The sequence below is a fragment of the Pseudorasbora parva genome, chromosome 21 (assembly GCF_024679245.1).
Source record: "Pseudorasbora parva isolate DD20220531a chromosome 21, ASM2467924v1, whole genome shotgun sequence".
NCBI lineage: Eukaryota > Metazoa > Chordata > Actinopteri > Cypriniformes > Gobionidae > Pseudorasbora > Pseudorasbora parva.
The window spans coordinates 42060437-42078793 of record NC_090192.1 but is presented as its reverse complement, the minus strand read 5'-3'; the positions used below and the strand labels follow the sequence as shown (position 1 = coordinate 42078793).

The following is an 18357-nucleotide window of genomic DNA, read 5'->3' as shown; positions in this document are numbered from 1 at the left end:
AGAAGTACTCATTGGTCAGCAGAAGTGCTCATTGATCAACAGAAGTACTTGTTGGTCAGCAGAAGTACTCGTTGTTCAGCAGAAGTACTCATTGGTCAGCAGAAGTACTCATTGGTCAGCAGAAGTACTCATTGGTCAGCAGAAGTGCTCATTGATCAACAGAAGTACTTGTTGGTCAGCAGAAGTGCTCATTGATCAACAGAAGTACTTATTGGTCAGCAGAAGTACTTGTTGGTCAGCAGAAGTACTCATTGGTCAGCAGAAGTACTCATTGGTCAGCAGAAGTACTCATTGGTCAGCAGAAGTACTCGTTGGTCAGTAGAAGTGCTCATTGATCAACAGAAGTACTCGTTGGTCAGCAGAAGTACACGTTGGTCAGCCGAAGTACTTGTTGGTCAGCAGAAGTACTCGTTGTTCAGCAGAAGTACTCATTGGTCAGCAGAAGTACTCATTGGTCAGCAGAAGTACTCATTGGTCAGCAGAAGTACTCGTTGGTCAGTAGAAGTGCTCATTGATCAACAGAAGTACTCGTTGGTCAGCAGAAGTACTCGTTGTTCAGCAGAAGTACTCATTGGTCAGCAGAAGTACTCATTGGTCAGTAGAAGTGCTCACTGATCAACAGATGTACTCGTTGGTCAGCAGAAGTACTCGTTGTTCAGCAGAAGTACTCATTGGTCAGCAGAAGTACTCATTGGTCAGTAGAAGTGCTCACTGATCAACAGAAGTACTCGTTGGTCAGCAGAAGTACTCGTTGTTCAGCAGAAGTACTCGTACTCATTGGTCAGCAGAAGTACTCGTTGGTCAGTAGAAGTGCTCATTGGTCAGCAGAAGTACTTGTTGGTCAGTAGAAGTACTCATTGGTCAGCAGAAGTGCTTATTGGTCAGCAGAAGTGCTCATACTCATTGGTCAGCAGAAGTGATCATACTCATTGGTCAGCAGAAGTGCTCATACTCATTGGTCAGCAGAAGTGCTCATACTCATTGGTCAGCAGAAGTGCTCATACTCATTGGTCAGCAGAAGTGCTCATTGGTCAGCAGAAGTGCTCATACTCATTGGTCAGCAGAAGTGCTCATTGGTCAGCAGAAGTACTCATATTCATTAGTCAGCAGAAGTACTCGTTGGTCAGCAGAAGTACTCATTGGGCTGTCCTTCGGTCCGGGCTGTGGCCTCCGAGTCCACGCTGGAGCGGGCCGACAGCAGACGGTTTGACTCATCTGGGTTGAGTCTGCTGAGGTATTCTCCCTCCATGCCTTTAGCTTTGGTGCCAGGAGACAGAGTCTCAAACGTCACATATGAGTCCTGAATGTCTTTGGACTTGCGGCCCAGCAGCTTCTGCAGCCTCCTCTTCAGCGCCCCGCAGCACACGATCAGGGTCAGAGGAACCGCGATGACACAGGCCACCGTGATCACCACCACATTAATGAGCTTCTGCGTTCCGCTGGCGCTGGCCGCCTCGTCCGTGGAGAAAATCACACACTGCTCTTTCTTAGGGATGAGGCCTTTCACACACACACACGCGATGTACTTGGTCTTGGGCACGAGGCCTTCAATCGTGATGCGGTTCTTGCCCGGCCCAACGTTAATGCGGCGCATGTCTCGCTCCCCGAAGACAGCGTAGAGTACGCTGAATGCCGTGGTGTTGGAGGCGGAGGGGGCTCTCCAGTTCAGGGAGACGGTGTGGTCGGTGTCTCCGATGACCTTTACTGACCGCACAACTCTCCGCTCGGGGCCCTGCTGTTGGGACGAAGCGTTCGCCTCCAGGTTACTCAGCACGTCTTTCTGAAGCTCGCCGACGCCGCTGTCCGTTTCAGCGCGGGGTGCAGGAGCCGCTGTGGCCTTCGCTTTAGAAGCTCCGTCAGAAACGCTGTAGCTTTCGATCTGGATGGAGGGCGAGTTCTTGGGCCCGTTTAGAGGCTCGATAATGGGCACCGCGGCGGATGTGGCAGGCGGCACGTATCTGGCAATCAGCTTCTCCTGATATGCCGCGCGACCAAATCCAGCATTCTTCTTTCCGTGGCTTCTTTTGGCGACCGCTTCATCGATTTGCCATGTATCAGAAATGACCAGCGAGATGATGGCATCGGCACTCCCCACAAAGTTAGTGGCTCTGCAAACATATTTTCCTGAATCTCGGTATGAAACAGCAGGAACACTGAGAATGGACCAGATGATGCCCTCTTTAGAGACTTCCTGTTGAACTGTAAGATAAAATAAAAAACATTTACTTTAGTATGAGTTCTGATGTTATGTGTCGGTATCTGAAAAAATGTCCTTACCATTGTTGGTTTCTTATAATTATTATTGCAATGTATTGATTAGGTTACCAAAGATATTACAGTTAGTTATTGTCCTCAAGTGTGAATGATATGAAGTAATATTTTGAAAACAAAAAGGAAATTTGTTATGTTATATGTTATATGTTATGTTATGTTATGTTATGTTATGTTATGTTATGTTATGTTATGTTATGTTATGTTATGTTGTGTGTTGTGTGTTGTTATGTTATGTTATGTTAATGTTATGTTATGTTATGTTATGTTATTTTATGTTATGTTATGTTATGTTATGTTATATGTTATGTGTTATGTTATGTTATGTTATGTTATGTTATGTTATGTTATGTTATGTTATGTTATGTTGTGTGTTGTGTGTTGTTATGTTATGTTATGTTAATGTTATGTTATGTTATGTTATGTTATTTTATGTTATGTTATGTTATGTTATGTTATGTTATGTTATGTTATATGTTATGTGTTATGTTATGTTATGTTATGTTATGTTATGTTATGTTATGTGTTATGTTATGTTATGTTATGTTATGTTATGTTATATGTTATGTGTTATATGTTATGTGTTATATGTTATGTGTTATATGTTATGTTATGTTGTTATGTTATGTTATGTTATGTTATGTTATGTTATGTTATGTTATGTTATGTTATGTTATATGTTATGTGTTATATGTTATGTGTTATATGTTATGTGTTATATGTTATGTTATGTTGTTATGTTATGTTATGTTATGTTATGTTATGTTATGTTATGTTATATGTTATGTTATGTTATGTTATGTTATGTTATGTTATGTTATGTTATGTTATGTTATGTTGTTATGTTATGTTATGTTATATGTTATGTGTTATGTTATATGTTATATGTTATGTTATGTGTTATGTTATATGTTATATGTTATATGTTATGTGTTGTGTTGTGTTGTGTTGTGTTGTGTTGTGTTGTGTTGTGTTGTGTTGTGTTGTGTTATGTTATGTTATATGTTATGTGTTATGTTATGTGATTTATGTGAAATGGGGGTGGGATTAAAAGAAGTTCTTCCCACTCCTTTTTGGGAAATGGGAAAATAACCTTGCACATTACATGCAAGTTTTTTTGTTACTGCATGTGTGGATTACCACACAAACTTTCAAAAAAGATGCTATTTATGTTTCATTGTATAAAAATGTTCAATTGCCCAAAATAAAATATAAAAAAATAAATCAATTAATCAATCTAGCTGTGCAATTACACACACACTGCAAAAAATATTTCCTTGCTTAGTATAGTCTTGTTTCCAGTCAAAATATCTTACATTAAGAATTACATTAGAATAGAATTACATTACATTAGAAAAGTACAAAATGTGTTGTTTGGGGGGAAAATTATTCTGGTGTAAGAAAAATAATTTTGTTTTCTGTTTGAATTAAGATTATTTTTCTCACCCCATTGGCAGATTATTTATCTTATTTTAAGCAAAAACTCTCTTCATTTTGAGTTATTTTGAAGAGAGACAATTACTTTTGCTTGTCTAGTAAATACTTCTTGTTTTAAGAATTTTTAGATGTTTGGACTAGAAACAAGACAAATCACATTACAAATTTTAACTTGCATGCTTGCATATTTTGCATCTTTCCTGTTGCACAAGCAGCAGATTGCATTTATTTATTTGTTTAGCAGAGATGAGAATATTTCTAAGCTCACCGGTGCCGTTCATGGGCTTTCCGTCGGCCCTGGCCCAGCTGAGCTCCGGAACGGGAACACCGATGGTGCCGCAGCGCAGCAGCACATTATTCCCGATGGAGCTGCGGACTCTGGCCACCGCCGTGTGCACTCGAGGAGTCTGACACTTGCGGAGCTCAGCGTCGGAGAACAGGACTCCGGACAGGCTCTCCGGCTCGGAGCACCGCAGACGCGTGTCAATAAACGCCACAGAAGAAGAAGGAAACTTCTGGAACTGCACCAGATCGAACAGACGACAGTCACACTGCCACGGGTTATCATGAAGACCTGCGCAAACAAAACACACTTCATCATCTAATGGATAATGACTAAAACTCTATGGCCGATTGAAATGGTTTAAAGGGTAAGTTGACCCAGTAATGTAAATTGTGTGATTAATTCCTCCTGTGGTTGGCCAGCCGTCAGTCCTCCGCTCATCTTCACACACAGATGAAGATATTAGTGTTGAAATCCGATGGCTCAGAAAGGCCTTCATTGACACCAATGTCATTTCCTCTCTCAAGACCCATAAAGGCACTAAAGACGTCGTTACAAAGCCCATCTCACTACAGCGGCTCTACAATCATTGATGAAGAGGCCAGAATAGAGTTAGTGCGCAAAAACACTAAATAACGACTTATATAGTGATGGCCGATTTCAGAACAAAGCTTCGAACCTGCTGAAATCTCGAGACTTTGGTGATTTGAATCATGAACCGATTCACTGATTCATAACGGTTCAAATCTTTGTTTTGAAATCAGCCCATTACTATACAAGTCGTTATTTTGTTTTTTTGTGCACATTAACTATCCTCGTGGATTTCAACACTAATATCTTCATCTGTGTGTGAAGATGAGTGGAGGTCTGACGGCTGGCCAACCACAGGAGGAATTAATCACACAATTTACATTACTGGCTGAACTATCGCTTTAAGAAAGAAACTCACCGAGGATCATTTTGGCGTTCTCTGTCTCCTGAGGAGGTTTTAGAGAGAACCATGAAGTCAGAACCTCGGCCGGAACAGTGGCCAGACTGTTGCTGGACAGGTCCAGATAAGTCAAGTTTCTGATGTAAAGCGTTGCTTCGGATGGGATGCTGCTGATTTTATTATTGTGCAGATCCAGAAGCCGAAGGCTGGGCATGTCCGTCAAGCACTCCCATGGGAAGGAAGTGAGAACATTCCCATCCATCCGCAGTTCATCCAAGGCATAAAGTCCCCTGAAGCTGTCGGCGCTGAGGGAGGAGAGCGAGTTGAAGGAGACCCAGAGATACTCCAGGCTGCTGAGGTAAAGGAAGGCTTCGCTGGACACGCGGCTGATGCTCGTCTTCTCGATGCGCAGTTTGGACGTGTCTGAGGGGAAGTTTTCTGGGATGGCAGTGAGATCGGGGCCATTGCACAGGACGCTCCTATAACAACACAGCACAGATATGATCAGGACAATCACTATGATCAAACACAAATAATCCTATATATAATAATCCTCCACGGTGTGTTAATAGGCCAGAGGAGAACTGAGTCTGGTTTCTCTAAGGTTTATTTTTCTCCATCATGCCCTGATGGAGTTTCGGTTCCTTTGGTCGCCTTTGGCTTGGCTTGCTCAGTTGGGGACACTAACATTATGATCCTAAATATAACAATAAAAATAATTAATGAGGTCTTATTTAATTCTATAAACTATAATCCTGATCTGCCAGCATTATCTCTCTATGATAAATTAAAATAAGCTGATAACATCACTGTTTACTCCAGAACGACTGTACAGCCAAATCTAATTCTGCTGCAGTATTGTCCTGTTTAACACTGAAGCTGCTCTGACACAATCGCCGCTTGAGAAGAGCGATAGAAATAAAGATGACTGATTGATTGTTGCAGTGCACTATTCTGGGTTTACTTTTATTGTGTATTATTATTCCACTGTGTGCCTGAAACACTGCGACAAACTGCAGAGAAGATTAAAAAGCACACACGCGCTAATCCAAAGACTAAATAAAGAGCGGGTCAATCTGGCGGGTCAGTATTCTGCAGACAGCGGTCCATATGAACCCGAACCCTACAGTCACATCACTGGAGTTAAGCACAGATCGGAGTGTGTGTGAACTCATACCTGGACCTGGATCCGTCGCTCAGCTTGTGGTAGAAGCAGCTGCACTGAGCCGGACAGGAGCTGCAGAGCGAGGGAAGCACCGCCAGAACCAGCGCCGAAGCCCAAAACATCTTCAGTTCTCCAGCAGATCCTGAAGCTCTCACTCCTGCTGCATCTCTGAGGCTCTGCTCGCTCGGCTCCCAATCCTCAGATAAGAGGGATAGAGCAGATTAGAGGAAGGACTTGGGTATTTTCATTCACACGATTATTCCTTCCTGGAAGCCCATAGGCTGTGAGCTTGCCTTTTGTATATATACAGAACAGACACTTCTTCTTTTGATTGGAGGGTTAATTTTAGACGTGGGATTGGACAGAAGTTTTCGGTTTAGTGAACGGCTTTCTTTTATTATTTTATTTTCATCACACATGCTGAGTAACCCATACAGTGGGGACACAATTCTGTATTTTTGTTGCGTTTTTAGAGACGACTTAAAGTGAAAATATTTTGTAATAGATATATAAATGAAAAAATATGATACATGTAGCCTAAATCAGGGGTTTTCGAACTTTACCATGCCAAGGACCGCCATATATGATGCCCCTTTATGGGGGACCCCCTTAAATCCACCGATATAGCTTTATTGAAAAACATTTAAACTGTTAGATAAATAGTAAGTATGACATTTTAAATACAACATTGTTTCCTAATTTAAATTGGATGTACTTAATGTTGGACGTATAAACCTGACGTAGGTGTTCAATTAAAAATGGCTTGTATAAGCAACTTTCACAATAAATGTATGTACTTGTAAGCAGATTGTGTACCGCATTAAGCGTTCTGCTCTACGAACCCAGTGAGCGAGATAAAGGGGACTATAGTGAGAAAAATTCACTAGCAAGATACAAAGCAAACATATACAATTCTGAAAGGTGAACAAGGTGAGAAACGTTTAGAAATTAAACAGTTAGATTGGCCAGGAGACTTTATCAATTTTAGCTTTATCTTTTAATTATCAAACATTTTTCTGGGGGCCCCTTAGAACCTTCTGGAGGACCCCTGGGGGCCCCTTAGAACCTTCTGGAGGACCCCTGGGGACCCCTTAGAACCTTCTGGAGGACCCCTGGGGGCCCCTTAGAACCTTCTGGAGGACCCCTGGGGACCCCTTAGAACCTTCTGGAGGACCCCTGGGGGACCCCTTAGAACCTTCTGGAGGACCCCTGGGGGACCCCTTAGAACCTTCTGGAGGACCCCTGGGGGACCCCTTAGAACCTTCTGGAGGACCCCTGGGGACCCCTTAGAACCTTCTGGAGGACCCCTGGGGGCCCCTTAGAACCTTCTGGAGGACCCCTGGGGGCCCCTTAGAACCTTCTGGAGGACCCCTGGGGGACCCCTTAGAACCTTCTGGAGGACCCCTGTGGGCCCCTTAGAACCTTCTGGAGGACCCCTGGGGGCCCCTTAGAACCTTCTGGAGGACCCCTGGGGACCCCTTAGAACCTTCTGGAGGACCCCTGGGGACCCCTTAGAACCTTCTGGAGGACCCCTGGGGGCCCCTTAGAACCTTCTGGAGGACCCCTGGGGGCCCCTTAGAACCCTCTGGAGGACCCCTGGGGGCCCCGGACCCCAGTTTGAAAACCCCTGGCCTAAATGATCAGTGTTGTTATTTTGAGCTTTGACTGCAGTCGAATTCAATGATCAGCAGGACTTTTCACTTTAGCAAAAGTGTTAGTGGTGCGTGAACTTGAGGATAATATGAAAGATGCATTTTTCTAAATGTTGTTATAATGGTTAGCAATCTGTTTGGCCTATAATGCTTACATAACTAAAACATGCAGATGGTGATATTGTACAATATTAAAAGCGAGTGTATACGTCATGTGGAACAGCTGGTGGCAGTAAAGAGTCTTCTTTACAGACATTCATGTGCACATTTCTTCAGAAAATATTATATTTTATACATTATCTACAAACATATGTGTACAGTATAGCCTATATTTGTTCCTCATTCTTTCCTGTAAAGACATAATTAATCTTTGAATAAACTGCCTTTATTAAACAGATCTGAGTGTAGTGAGCTAGTTTCTGATGTGCTCTCAGAATTGTAAATTTAAATGTATTAATTTAGAAGAAACCCTTTTCCCGAGCAGAGGAAAATAACTGCAAACGCTGCACTGAAACGCACTTGTTCTCTGAAGAGTGTGTCAGCTAAAGGACTTTAGAGATTACAGTGAACCCATTTTAGTCAAGTTTTGTACAATGTGGGCCTGCATTATTTCCCAATGGCATTAACATCTGAAATCTGAGAACAAAGAATTTGTTTCCTAATTGCAACATTTTAAATTCAGCAGCAAACTGTTCAACAGTCTCGTTTAAAAGTGTCTTCACAAAACAATACAGATAACATAACTAACCTAAAATAACATAAACTAATCTAAACAGCTTACCTAAACAACTAACCTTAAATAACAAAAAATAACCTAAACAACTAAACTAAAATAACCCTTCTTGCTGGAGATCTAAAACACAGGTTAGCTGTGGTGTTGTGTGTTTAATGGCTGTTATTAGCATTAGATTGTGATTGTTTGTTCTTCTTCCTGCGCAGTTCGGACGCATGACTGAGGCGAATGAGCGCAGCTGCTCTTATTTCTCAAACTTCTGCGGTATTAAAACATTAAAACATTCCTGCGGGGATTTCAGAGGCTTTAAATCTCACACGCGCTTTCTCGGTGAAAGAAACACTCACATATAAAGCCTGTCCGTGTAAAGCAGCCGCAGAGAAACCGCAGAGATGGCTTCATACGCGTTACCGGACGGGTTCAGCGACTTCGACATGTTCGCCTTCGGGTCGGCGCTGCTGGTCGGCGGTGAGTGAAGCTGATCGATCAGTCCATCAATCAATCAATCCATCGATAAATTCATCCAGGGGGGATAGTCCTTCAACGATGAATGTATTCACAATCATAACTGCATGGTGCGGTTCAGGATTGCCATTGTGTTTGATTGATCAGTGAAGGCTGATTTATCGATTAATGACGGGATCTGTAGTTCTCTGCTTGTTTATTGTTTGTTTATAGAGTTCGCAAAAGGATAACTTATTTTAAAAAGAAAGTTACATAAATAAACGGAGTCTCTGCGTTAGATTGGATCAGTGATGTGTCTGATCAGCTGTTGATGACACTGCTTCTGCAGAACTGCTGTATAGATTACATTAACTCATTTAATAACTGATGATCAATAATCTGAACTGACTTCAGCCTGAATATGTTCCGGTTTATCTCTGTGAGGCTGCTTTGAAACTCTCTGTATTGTATAATGCGCATCAGAAATAAAGACTTGATCTGATGTGGTGATTATCAGAACTTTATTAGTCTGGACTTCTAACTCTTATAAAAGCGCTTTATGTTATTTCAGTCTGTGTATTGCTGTGCACAGCTTTATGAATTCCATACATTCTGAATATCTTAATATGTTCTTTTAGGCCTTCTCGGCTTCTTCCTTAATATTATCTCAGTCATGGCGTTCCTGCGAGTGCGAGAGATGCAGACGCCCAATAACTTCTTCATCTTTAACCTGGCAGTGGCTGACCTGAGCCTCAATATCAACGGGCTGGTGGCTGCGTACGCCAGTTACATGAGGTAAGACTGACCCGCAAAACATCTCAGGATATCAGACAGAACTCTCGCTACAAATATATTCAGAGCTGGACAGTAACTAAGTGCATTAACTTGAGTCCTGTACTTAAGCACACTTTTTGAGTGTCTGTCCTTTACTTGAGTGCTGTACTTAAGCACACTTTTTGAGTGTCTGTGCTTTACTTGAGTACTGTACTTAAGCACACTTTTTGAGTGTCTGTGCTTTACTTGAGTACTGTACTTAAGCACACTTTTTGAGTGTCTGTGCTTTACTTGAGTACTGTACTTAAGCACACTTTTTGAGTGTCTGTGCTTTACTTGAGTGCTGTACTTAAGCACACTTTTTGAGTGTCTGTGCTTTACTTGAGTACTGTACTTAAGCACACTTTTTGAGTAGCTGTGCTTTACTTGAGTACTGTACTTAAGCACACTTTTTGAGTGTCTGTGCTTTACTTGAGTACTGTACTTAAGCACACTTTTTGAGTGTCTGTGCTTTACTTGAGTACTGTACTTAAGCACACTTTTTGAGTGTCTGTGCTTTACTTGAGTGCTGTACTTAAGCACACTTTTTGAGTAGCTGTGCTTTAATTGAGTGCTGTACTTAAGCACACTTTTTGAGTGTCTGTCCTTTACTTGAGTGCTGTACTTAAGCACACTTTTTGAGTGTCTGTGCTTTACTTGAGTACTGTACTTAAGCACACTTTTTGAGTGTCTGTGCTTTACTTGAGTACTGTACTTAAGCACACTTTTTGACTGTCTGTGCTTTACTTGAGTACTGTACTTAAGCACACTTTTTGAGTGTCTGTGCATTACTTGAGTGCTGTACTTAAGCACAGTGTCTTTTGAGTGTCTGTGCTTTACTTGAGTACTGTACTTAAGCACAGTGTCTTTTGAGTGTCTGTGCTTTACTTGAGTACTGTACTTAAGCACACTTTTTGAGTGTCTGTGCATTAACTTGAGTGCTGTACTTAAGCACACTTTTTGAGTGTCTGTGCTTTACTTGAGTACTGTACTTAAGCACAGTGTCTTTTGAGTGTCTGTGCTTTACTTGAGTGCTGTACTTAAGCACACATTTTGAGTGTCTGTGCTTTACTTGAGTACTGTACTTAAGCACACTTTTTGAGTGTCTGTACTTCACTTGAGTACTGTACTTAAGCACACTTTTTGAGTGTCTGTGCTTTACTTGAGTGCTGTACTTAAGCACACTTTTTGAGTGTCTGTGCTTTACTTGAGTACTGTACTTAAGCACACTTTTTGAGTGTCTGTGCTTTACTTGAGTACTGTACTTAAGCACACTTTTTGACTGTCTGTGCTTTACTTTAGTGCTGTACTTAAGCACACTTTTTGAGTGTCTGTCCTTTACTTGAGTACTGTACTTAAGCACACTTTTTGAGTATCTGTGCTTTACTTGAGTACTGTACTTAAGCACACTTTTTGAGTGTCTGTCCTTTACTTGAGTGCTGTACTTAAGCACACTTTTTGAGTATCTGTGCTCTTTACTTGAGTGCTGTACTTAAGCACACTTTTTGAGTATCTGTGCTTTACTTGAGTACTGTACTTAAGCACACTTTTTGAGTGTCTGTCCTTTACTTGAGTACTGTACTTAAGCACACTTTTTGAGTATCTGTGCTTTACTTGAGTGCTGTACTTAAGCACACTTTTTGAGTATCTGTGCTTTACTTGAGTGCTGTACTTAAGCACACTTTTTGAGTATCTGTGCTTTACTTGAGTACTGTACTTAAGCACACTTTTTGAGTATCTGTGCTTTACTTGAGTGCTGTACTTAAGCACACTTTTTGAGTATCTGTCCTTTACTTGAGTACTGTACTTAAGCACACTTTTTGAGTATCTGTGCTTTACTTGAGTGCTGTACTTAAGCACACTTTTTGAGTATCTGTGCTTTACTTGAGTGCTGTACTTAAGCACACTTTTTGAGTATCTGTGCTTTACTTGAGTGCTGTACTTAAGTAACAGTACTGCTGTACTTTGACCAGCAGTACTGTTACTTTTACTCAAGTAGTGAAGTTGTGTATTTTGTCCACCTCTGCATATATATATTATATTGAAATGCCATTGTGTGTTTGTGTGTTTTCTGAACTCTGACCTCTGTAAGATATTGGCCGTTCGGGTCAGAAGGCTGTCAGATTCACGCGTTTCAGGGAATGGTGTCGATTCTCGCCGGCATCAGTTTTCTGGGGGCCATTGCTTGGGACAGATATCATCAGTACTGCACCAGTGAGTACAAACAGAACATCTTCCATCCACACAATATTACTGAACTACCCTTCAGGGTTCACACAGCAGGTATTAATGGTGCCTTCATCTCTTTAACCCTTGCATTCAGTGTTTATAATGGGTTAATGTGTTCAGTGCCCAGATGTTAATCGCCAGGTGAGTTATGGGAGTTAATAGAGTTTGAGTTAATGATGAGTTAGTGGAGTTAATAGAGTTTGAGTTAATGATGAGTTAGTGGAGTTAATAGAGTTTGAGTTAATGATGAGTTAGTGGAGTTAATAGAGTTTGAGTTAATGATGAGTTAGTGGAGTTTATTTCCAGAGCAGAAGATGTTCTGGAGCACATCTGGCACCATGAGCGCCCTCATCTGGATCCTGGCTGTGTTCTGGGCGGCTCTACCCCTGCCTGCCATTGGCTGGGGAGTATTTGACTTTGAGCCAATGAGAACCTGCTGCACACTCGACTACACTCTCGGAGACAGGTATCACCTCACACACCTGACCTCACACAACCTGACTCATCACCTCAAACACTTGACCCATCACCTCACACACCTGACCTCACACACCTGACTCATCATCACACACACCTGACCCATCACCACACACACCTGACCCATCACCACACACACCTGACTCATCACCTCACACACCTGACCCATCACCACACACACCTGACTCATCACCACACACACCTGACCCATCACTACACACATCTGACCCATCACCTCACACACCGGATTCATCACTACACACACCTGACTCATCACCACACACACCTGACTCATCACCTCACACACCTGACCCATCACCACACACACCTGACTCATCACCACACACACCTGACCCATCACTACACACACCTGACCCATCACCTCACACACCTGACTCATCACCACACACACCTGACTCATCACCACACACACCTGACTCATCACCACACACCTGACCCATCACCTCACACACCTGACCCATCACCTCACACACCGGATTCATCACTACACACACCTGACCCATCACCACACACACCTGACTCATCACCTCACACACCGGATTCATCACTACACACACCTGACCCATCACCACACACACCTGACTCATCACCTCACACACCGGATTCATCACTACACACACCTGACTCATCACCACACACACCTGACTCATCACCACACACACCTGACCCATCACCACACACACCTGACCCATCACTACACACACCTGACTCATCACTACACACACCTGACTCATCACCACACACACCTGACTCATCACCACACACACCTGACCCATCACCACACACACCTGACCCATCACCACATACACCTGACCCATCACTACACACACCTGACTCATCACCTCACACACCTGACCCATCACCTCACACACCTGACCCATCACCACACACACCTGACTCATCACCACACACACCTGACTCATCACCACACACACCTGACTCATCACCACACACACCTGACCCATCACCTCACACACCTGACCCATCACCACACACACCTGACCCATCACCACACACACCTGACTCATCACCACACACACCTGACCCATCACCTCACACACCTGACCCATCACCACACACACCTGACCCATCACCACACACACCTGACCCATCACCACACACACCTGACTCATCACCACACACACCTGACTCATCACCACACACACCTGACTCATCACCACACACCTGACCCATCACCTCACACACCTGACTCACCACCTCACACACCTGACTCACCACCTCACACACCTGACTCATCACCACACACACCTGACCCATCACCACACACACCTGACTCATCACCACACACACCTGACTCATCACCACACACACCTGACTCATCAACACACACACCTGACTCATCACCACACACACCTGACCCATCACCACACACACCTGACCCATCACCACACACACCTGACCCATCACCTCACACACCTGACTCATCACCTCACACACCTGACTCATCACCTCACACACTTGACCCATCACCACACACACCTGACTCATCACCACACACACCTGACTCATCACCTCACACACTTGACCCATCACCACACACACCTGACCCATCACCTCACACACCTGACTCATCACCACACACACCTGACCCATCACCTCACACACCTGACCCATCACCTCACACACCTGACCCATCACCACACACACCTGACTCATCACCACACACACCTGACCCATCACCACACACACCTGACCCATCACCACACACCTGACTCATCACCACACACACCTGACTCATCACCACACACACCTGACCCATCACCTCACACACCGGATTCATCACCACACACACCTGACTCATCACCACACACACCTGACTCATCACCGCACACCTGATTCATCACCTCACACACCTGACCCATCACCACACACACCTGACTCATCACCACACACACCTGACCCATCACCACACACACCTGACCCATCACCACACACACCTGACCCATCACCACACACACCTGACTCATCACCACACACACCTGACTCATCACCACACACCTGATTCATCACCACACACACCTGACCCATCACCACACACACCGGATTCATCACCACACACACCTGACCCATCACCTCACACACCTGACCCATCACCACACACACCGGATTCATCACCACACACACCTGATTCATCACCTTACACACCTGACCCATCACCACACACACCTGATTCATCACCTCACACACCTGACTCATCACCACACACACCTGACCCATCACCTCACACACCTGACCCATCACCACACACACCTGACTCATCACCACACACACCTGACTCATCACCACACACACCTGATTCATCACCTCACACACCTGACTCATCACCTCACACACCTGACTCATCACCACACACACCTGACTCATCACCACACACACCTGACTCATCACCACACACACCTGACTCATCACCACACACACCTGACCCATCACCTCACACACCGGATTCATCACTACACACACCTGATCCATCACCACACACACCTGACTCATCACCTCACACACCGGATTCATCACTACACACACCTGACCCATCACCACACACACCTGACCCATCACTACACACACCTGACTCATCACTACACACACCTGACTCATCACCACACACACCTGACCCATCACCACACACACCTGACCCATCACCACATACACCTGACCCATCACTACACACACCTGACTCATCACCACACACACCTGACCCATCACCACACACACCTGACTCATCACCACACACACCTGACCCATCACCTCACACACCTGACCCATCACCACACACACCTGACCCATCACCACATACACCTGACCCATCACCACACACACCTGACCCATCACTACACACACCTGATTCATCACCACACACACCTGACCCATCACCACACACACCTGACTCATCACCACACACACCTGACCCATCACCTCACACACCTGACTCATCACCACACACACCTGACCCATCACCACATACACCTGACCCATCACCACACACACCTGACCCATCACTACACACACCTGATTCATCACCACACACACCTGACCCATCACTACACACACCTGACTCATCACCACACACACCTGACCCATCACTACACACACCTGATTCATCACCACACACACCTGACTCATCACCTCACACACCTGACTCATCACCACACACACCTGACCCATCACCACACACACCTGACCCATCACCACATACACCTGACCCATCACTACACACACCTGACTCATCACTACACACACCTGATTCATCACCACACACACCTGACCCATCACTACACACACCTGACTCATCACCACACACACCTGACCCATCACTACACACACCTGATTCATCACCACACACACCTGACTCATCACCTCACACACCTGACTCATCACCACACACACCTGACTCATCACCACACACACCTGACTCATCACCACACACACCTGACTCATCACCACACACACCTGACTCTTATCTGTTGTCATCTTCAGGAATTACATCACCTACATGGTGACCATCACTGTGCTGTATTTAGCCTTCCCTGTTCTCATCTTGCAGTCCTCCTATAGTGCCATCTATGCATACTTTAAAAAGACACACCACTTTAAGGTAGTCACACACTCTCTCCTAATACTCATTCTAGTTATAAAGGGACTGTTAGTCTCTCTCGGCCCTAGATCAGGCCCAGGATCTCACGTCTCTTTCTGTCTGTGCTGTAGTTTAACACAGGTCTGCCGCTGAAGGCTCTGCTGTTCTGCTGGGGTCCATATGTTCTGATGTGCACATACGCCTGCTTCGAGAACGCCAGTCTCCTGTCACCCAAACTCAGAATGGTGAGAGAATAATAAAACACTGATCGATGTTGTCTTGAGGAACATTAGCTCAGCCGCTCAGTCTCTAATCTTCAATCCTCAGGTCCTGCCGGTGCTCGCTAAAACGTCTCCAATCTTCCACGCCGTGCTGTACGCGTACGGGAACGAGTTCTACCGCGGAGGGATCTGGCAGTTCCTCACCGGACAGAAACCTGTGGACAAGAAGAAATAAGAGTGAAAGTGTAACCTTATATTCAGATGTTTATGTCCAATCAGTGCCTAACACATTTGGAGATGTTTGTCCAGAATTTCCATGTATTATTAATTGAAGACTGACATTCAGTGCGAAGCCTTATTAAGAGTGAGAGATGACTTACCGTTCCCACAATTCATTCCGGACTAATGTCGTTTAGCGATTGCATTGCTGTTGCCTTACTGTCTCAGTAGACTAATGAGTGTTCATGTGTGAATTATGAAGAAAGAGGATTTTCATAAACAAAACTTGAATCCAGTGAATGAACCTCTGATAACAAAAGGGTCTTTCTTTGTTAATCCGCAGAATAAATGTGAGGCATAAGACGGTTGTCACAGATTCTTGTGGGGCACAGTAACTCAACTAGTTTAACTGAAGAGTCCTTTCTTCTGCTCCGGTTTCCTCCATAATCAGTCAGCTGACTCCCGAAACGCTGCTCTATGTGTGTGTTAGTTTGGGTTTGGGTTAGGTTAGTCCCAATGGCTAATTATGCAGCGAGATCTTCATGGCTCAGCTCTGGGCTAATAACCAACATGCACATGTAGGATTAAGAGTTCTGGAGGCTTTTGTAATCTTCAGTAATTCCTCTGCACAAGGAGCTGCTCTCATATCAGTAGATTTGGGTTTGTGACGTATGTTTGGAGCCCAAAGCGGATCAGGACCGCATTAATGCGTCCGGTCATGGGGTGACTCTAAGACCCGCTGACCCTGCAGCTCTCTCAAATACTAGACAAGTGCAGAGTTAAGCTACGCTAAATACACCAATGTTCATATTCATAGAAACCATCTTAGGTGAAGTGCTGAGCGCCACGTCAGGCTCTGACAGACGGTGTTTGGAGATCTCAGCGGCTCCTGGATGGTCATCATGATCTGCGATCGTTTATGACATTGATTAGGCTGGGTTCACAAGGCGAGCTCCGAAAGCTTTCAGCTGCACACGATTGCCAGATCACTGGCGATTGATGAACTTCACATCTGGAAGAGCCGCCCGTTAAACACACACACACACACTATTGCCAGATCACTGGCGATTGATGAACTTCACATCTGGAAGAGCCGCCCGTTAAACACACACACACACACACTATTGCCAGATCACTGGCGATTGATGAACTTCACATCTGGAAGAGCTGCCCGTTAAACACACACACACACACACACTATTGCCAGATCACTGGCGATTGATGAACTTCACATCTGGAAGAGCCGCACGTTAAACACACACACACACACACACACACACTATTGCCAGATCACTGGCGATTGATGAACTTCACATCTGGAAGAGCTGCCCGTTAAATCAATCAATCAGTCATCTTTATTTCTATCGCTCTTCTCCAGCGCCGATTGTGTCAGAGCAGCTTCAGTGTTAAACAGGACAATACTGACGCAGAATTAGATTTGGCTGTACAGTCGTTCTGGAGTAAACAGTGATGTTATCAGCTTATTTTAATTTATCATAGAGAGACAATGTTGGCAGATCAGGATTAGAGTTTATAGAATTAAATAAGACCTAATTCATTAATTTTATCTGTATAACTAGTTGAATAACTTTGATCATAATTTTAGTGTCCCCAACACTAAAGTGTTAAACACACGCACACACACTATTGCCAGATCACTGGCGATTTATGAACTTCACATCTGGAAGAGCTGCCTGTTAAACACACACACACACACACACACGTGAGAAATGATCAAAGATCAAATGTAGCAGCAGTTTATAAATGAGACCCCTGGTTTATTTAACACTGAACATTGGCTAAACGAATATAAGGAACGTTTAACCCTAACCCTAACGAATATAAGGAACGTTTAACCCTAACCCTAAC

At 44.2% G+C, this 18357-nt stretch overlaps 2 protein-coding genes across 2 annotated transcripts; one reads left to right on the top strand and one right to left on the bottom strand.

Moving 5' to 3' along the window:
• Positions 1-1006: 1006 nt before the first annotated feature.
• Positions 1007-8957, bottom strand: lrit1b (leucine-rich repeat, immunoglobulin-like and transmembrane domains 1b). The gene is made up of 5 exons (XM_067430078.1): positions 8820-8957; positions 6100-6284; positions 4941-5401; positions 3977-4282; positions 1007-2199 (listed from the first exon to the last, which is right to left on the bottom strand). The coding sequence occupies exons 2-5, from the start codon at positions 6207-6209 to the stop codon at positions 1124-1126; spliced, it is 1953 nt and encodes a 650-aa protein (XP_067286179.1). The 5' UTR covers positions 6210-6284; positions 8820-8957; the 3' UTR covers positions 1007-1123.
• On the top strand, positions 8660-16851 carry rgrb (retinal G protein coupled receptor b). The gene is made up of 7 exons (XM_067430079.1): positions 8660-8940; positions 9555-9711; positions 11822-11943; positions 12265-12424; positions 15952-16069; positions 16180-16293; positions 16376-16851. The coding sequence occupies exons 1-7, from the start codon at positions 8865-8867 to the stop codon at positions 16502-16504; spliced, it is 876 nt and encodes a 291-aa protein (XP_067286180.1). The 5' UTR covers positions 8660-8864; the 3' UTR covers positions 16505-16851.
• The last annotated feature ends 1506 nt before the right edge of the window (positions 16852-18357 follow it).

Excerpts from the sequence above, each read along its gene's own strand:
- rgrb (XM_067430079.1), top strand. The coding sequence starts at position 8,865 with ATGGCTTCATACGCGTTACCGGACGGGTTCAGCGACTTCGACATGTTC. Across the intron at positions 9,712-11,821 it reads GCGTACGCCAGTTACATGAG|ATATTGGCCGTTCGGGTCAG; the intron begins GTAAGACTGACC and ends GACCTCTGTAAG. Across the intron at positions 16,070-16,179 it reads AAAAGACACACCACTTTAAG|TTTAACACAGGTCTGCCGCT; the intron begins GTAGTCACACAC and ends TCTGTGCTGTAG.
- lrit1b (XM_067430078.1), bottom strand. The coding sequence starts at position 6,209 with ATGTTTTGGGCTTCGGCGCTGGTTCTGGCGGTGCTTCCCTCGCTCTGC. Across the intron at positions 4,283-4,940 it reads GAACGCCAAAATGATCCTCG|GTCTTCATGATAACCCGTGG; the intron begins GTGAGTTTCTTT and ends TTGTTTGCGCAG. Across the intron at positions 2,200-3,976 it reads AAAGCCCATGAACGGCACCG|TTCAACAGGAAGTCTCTAAA; the intron begins GTGAGCTTAGAA and ends TTTATCTTACAG.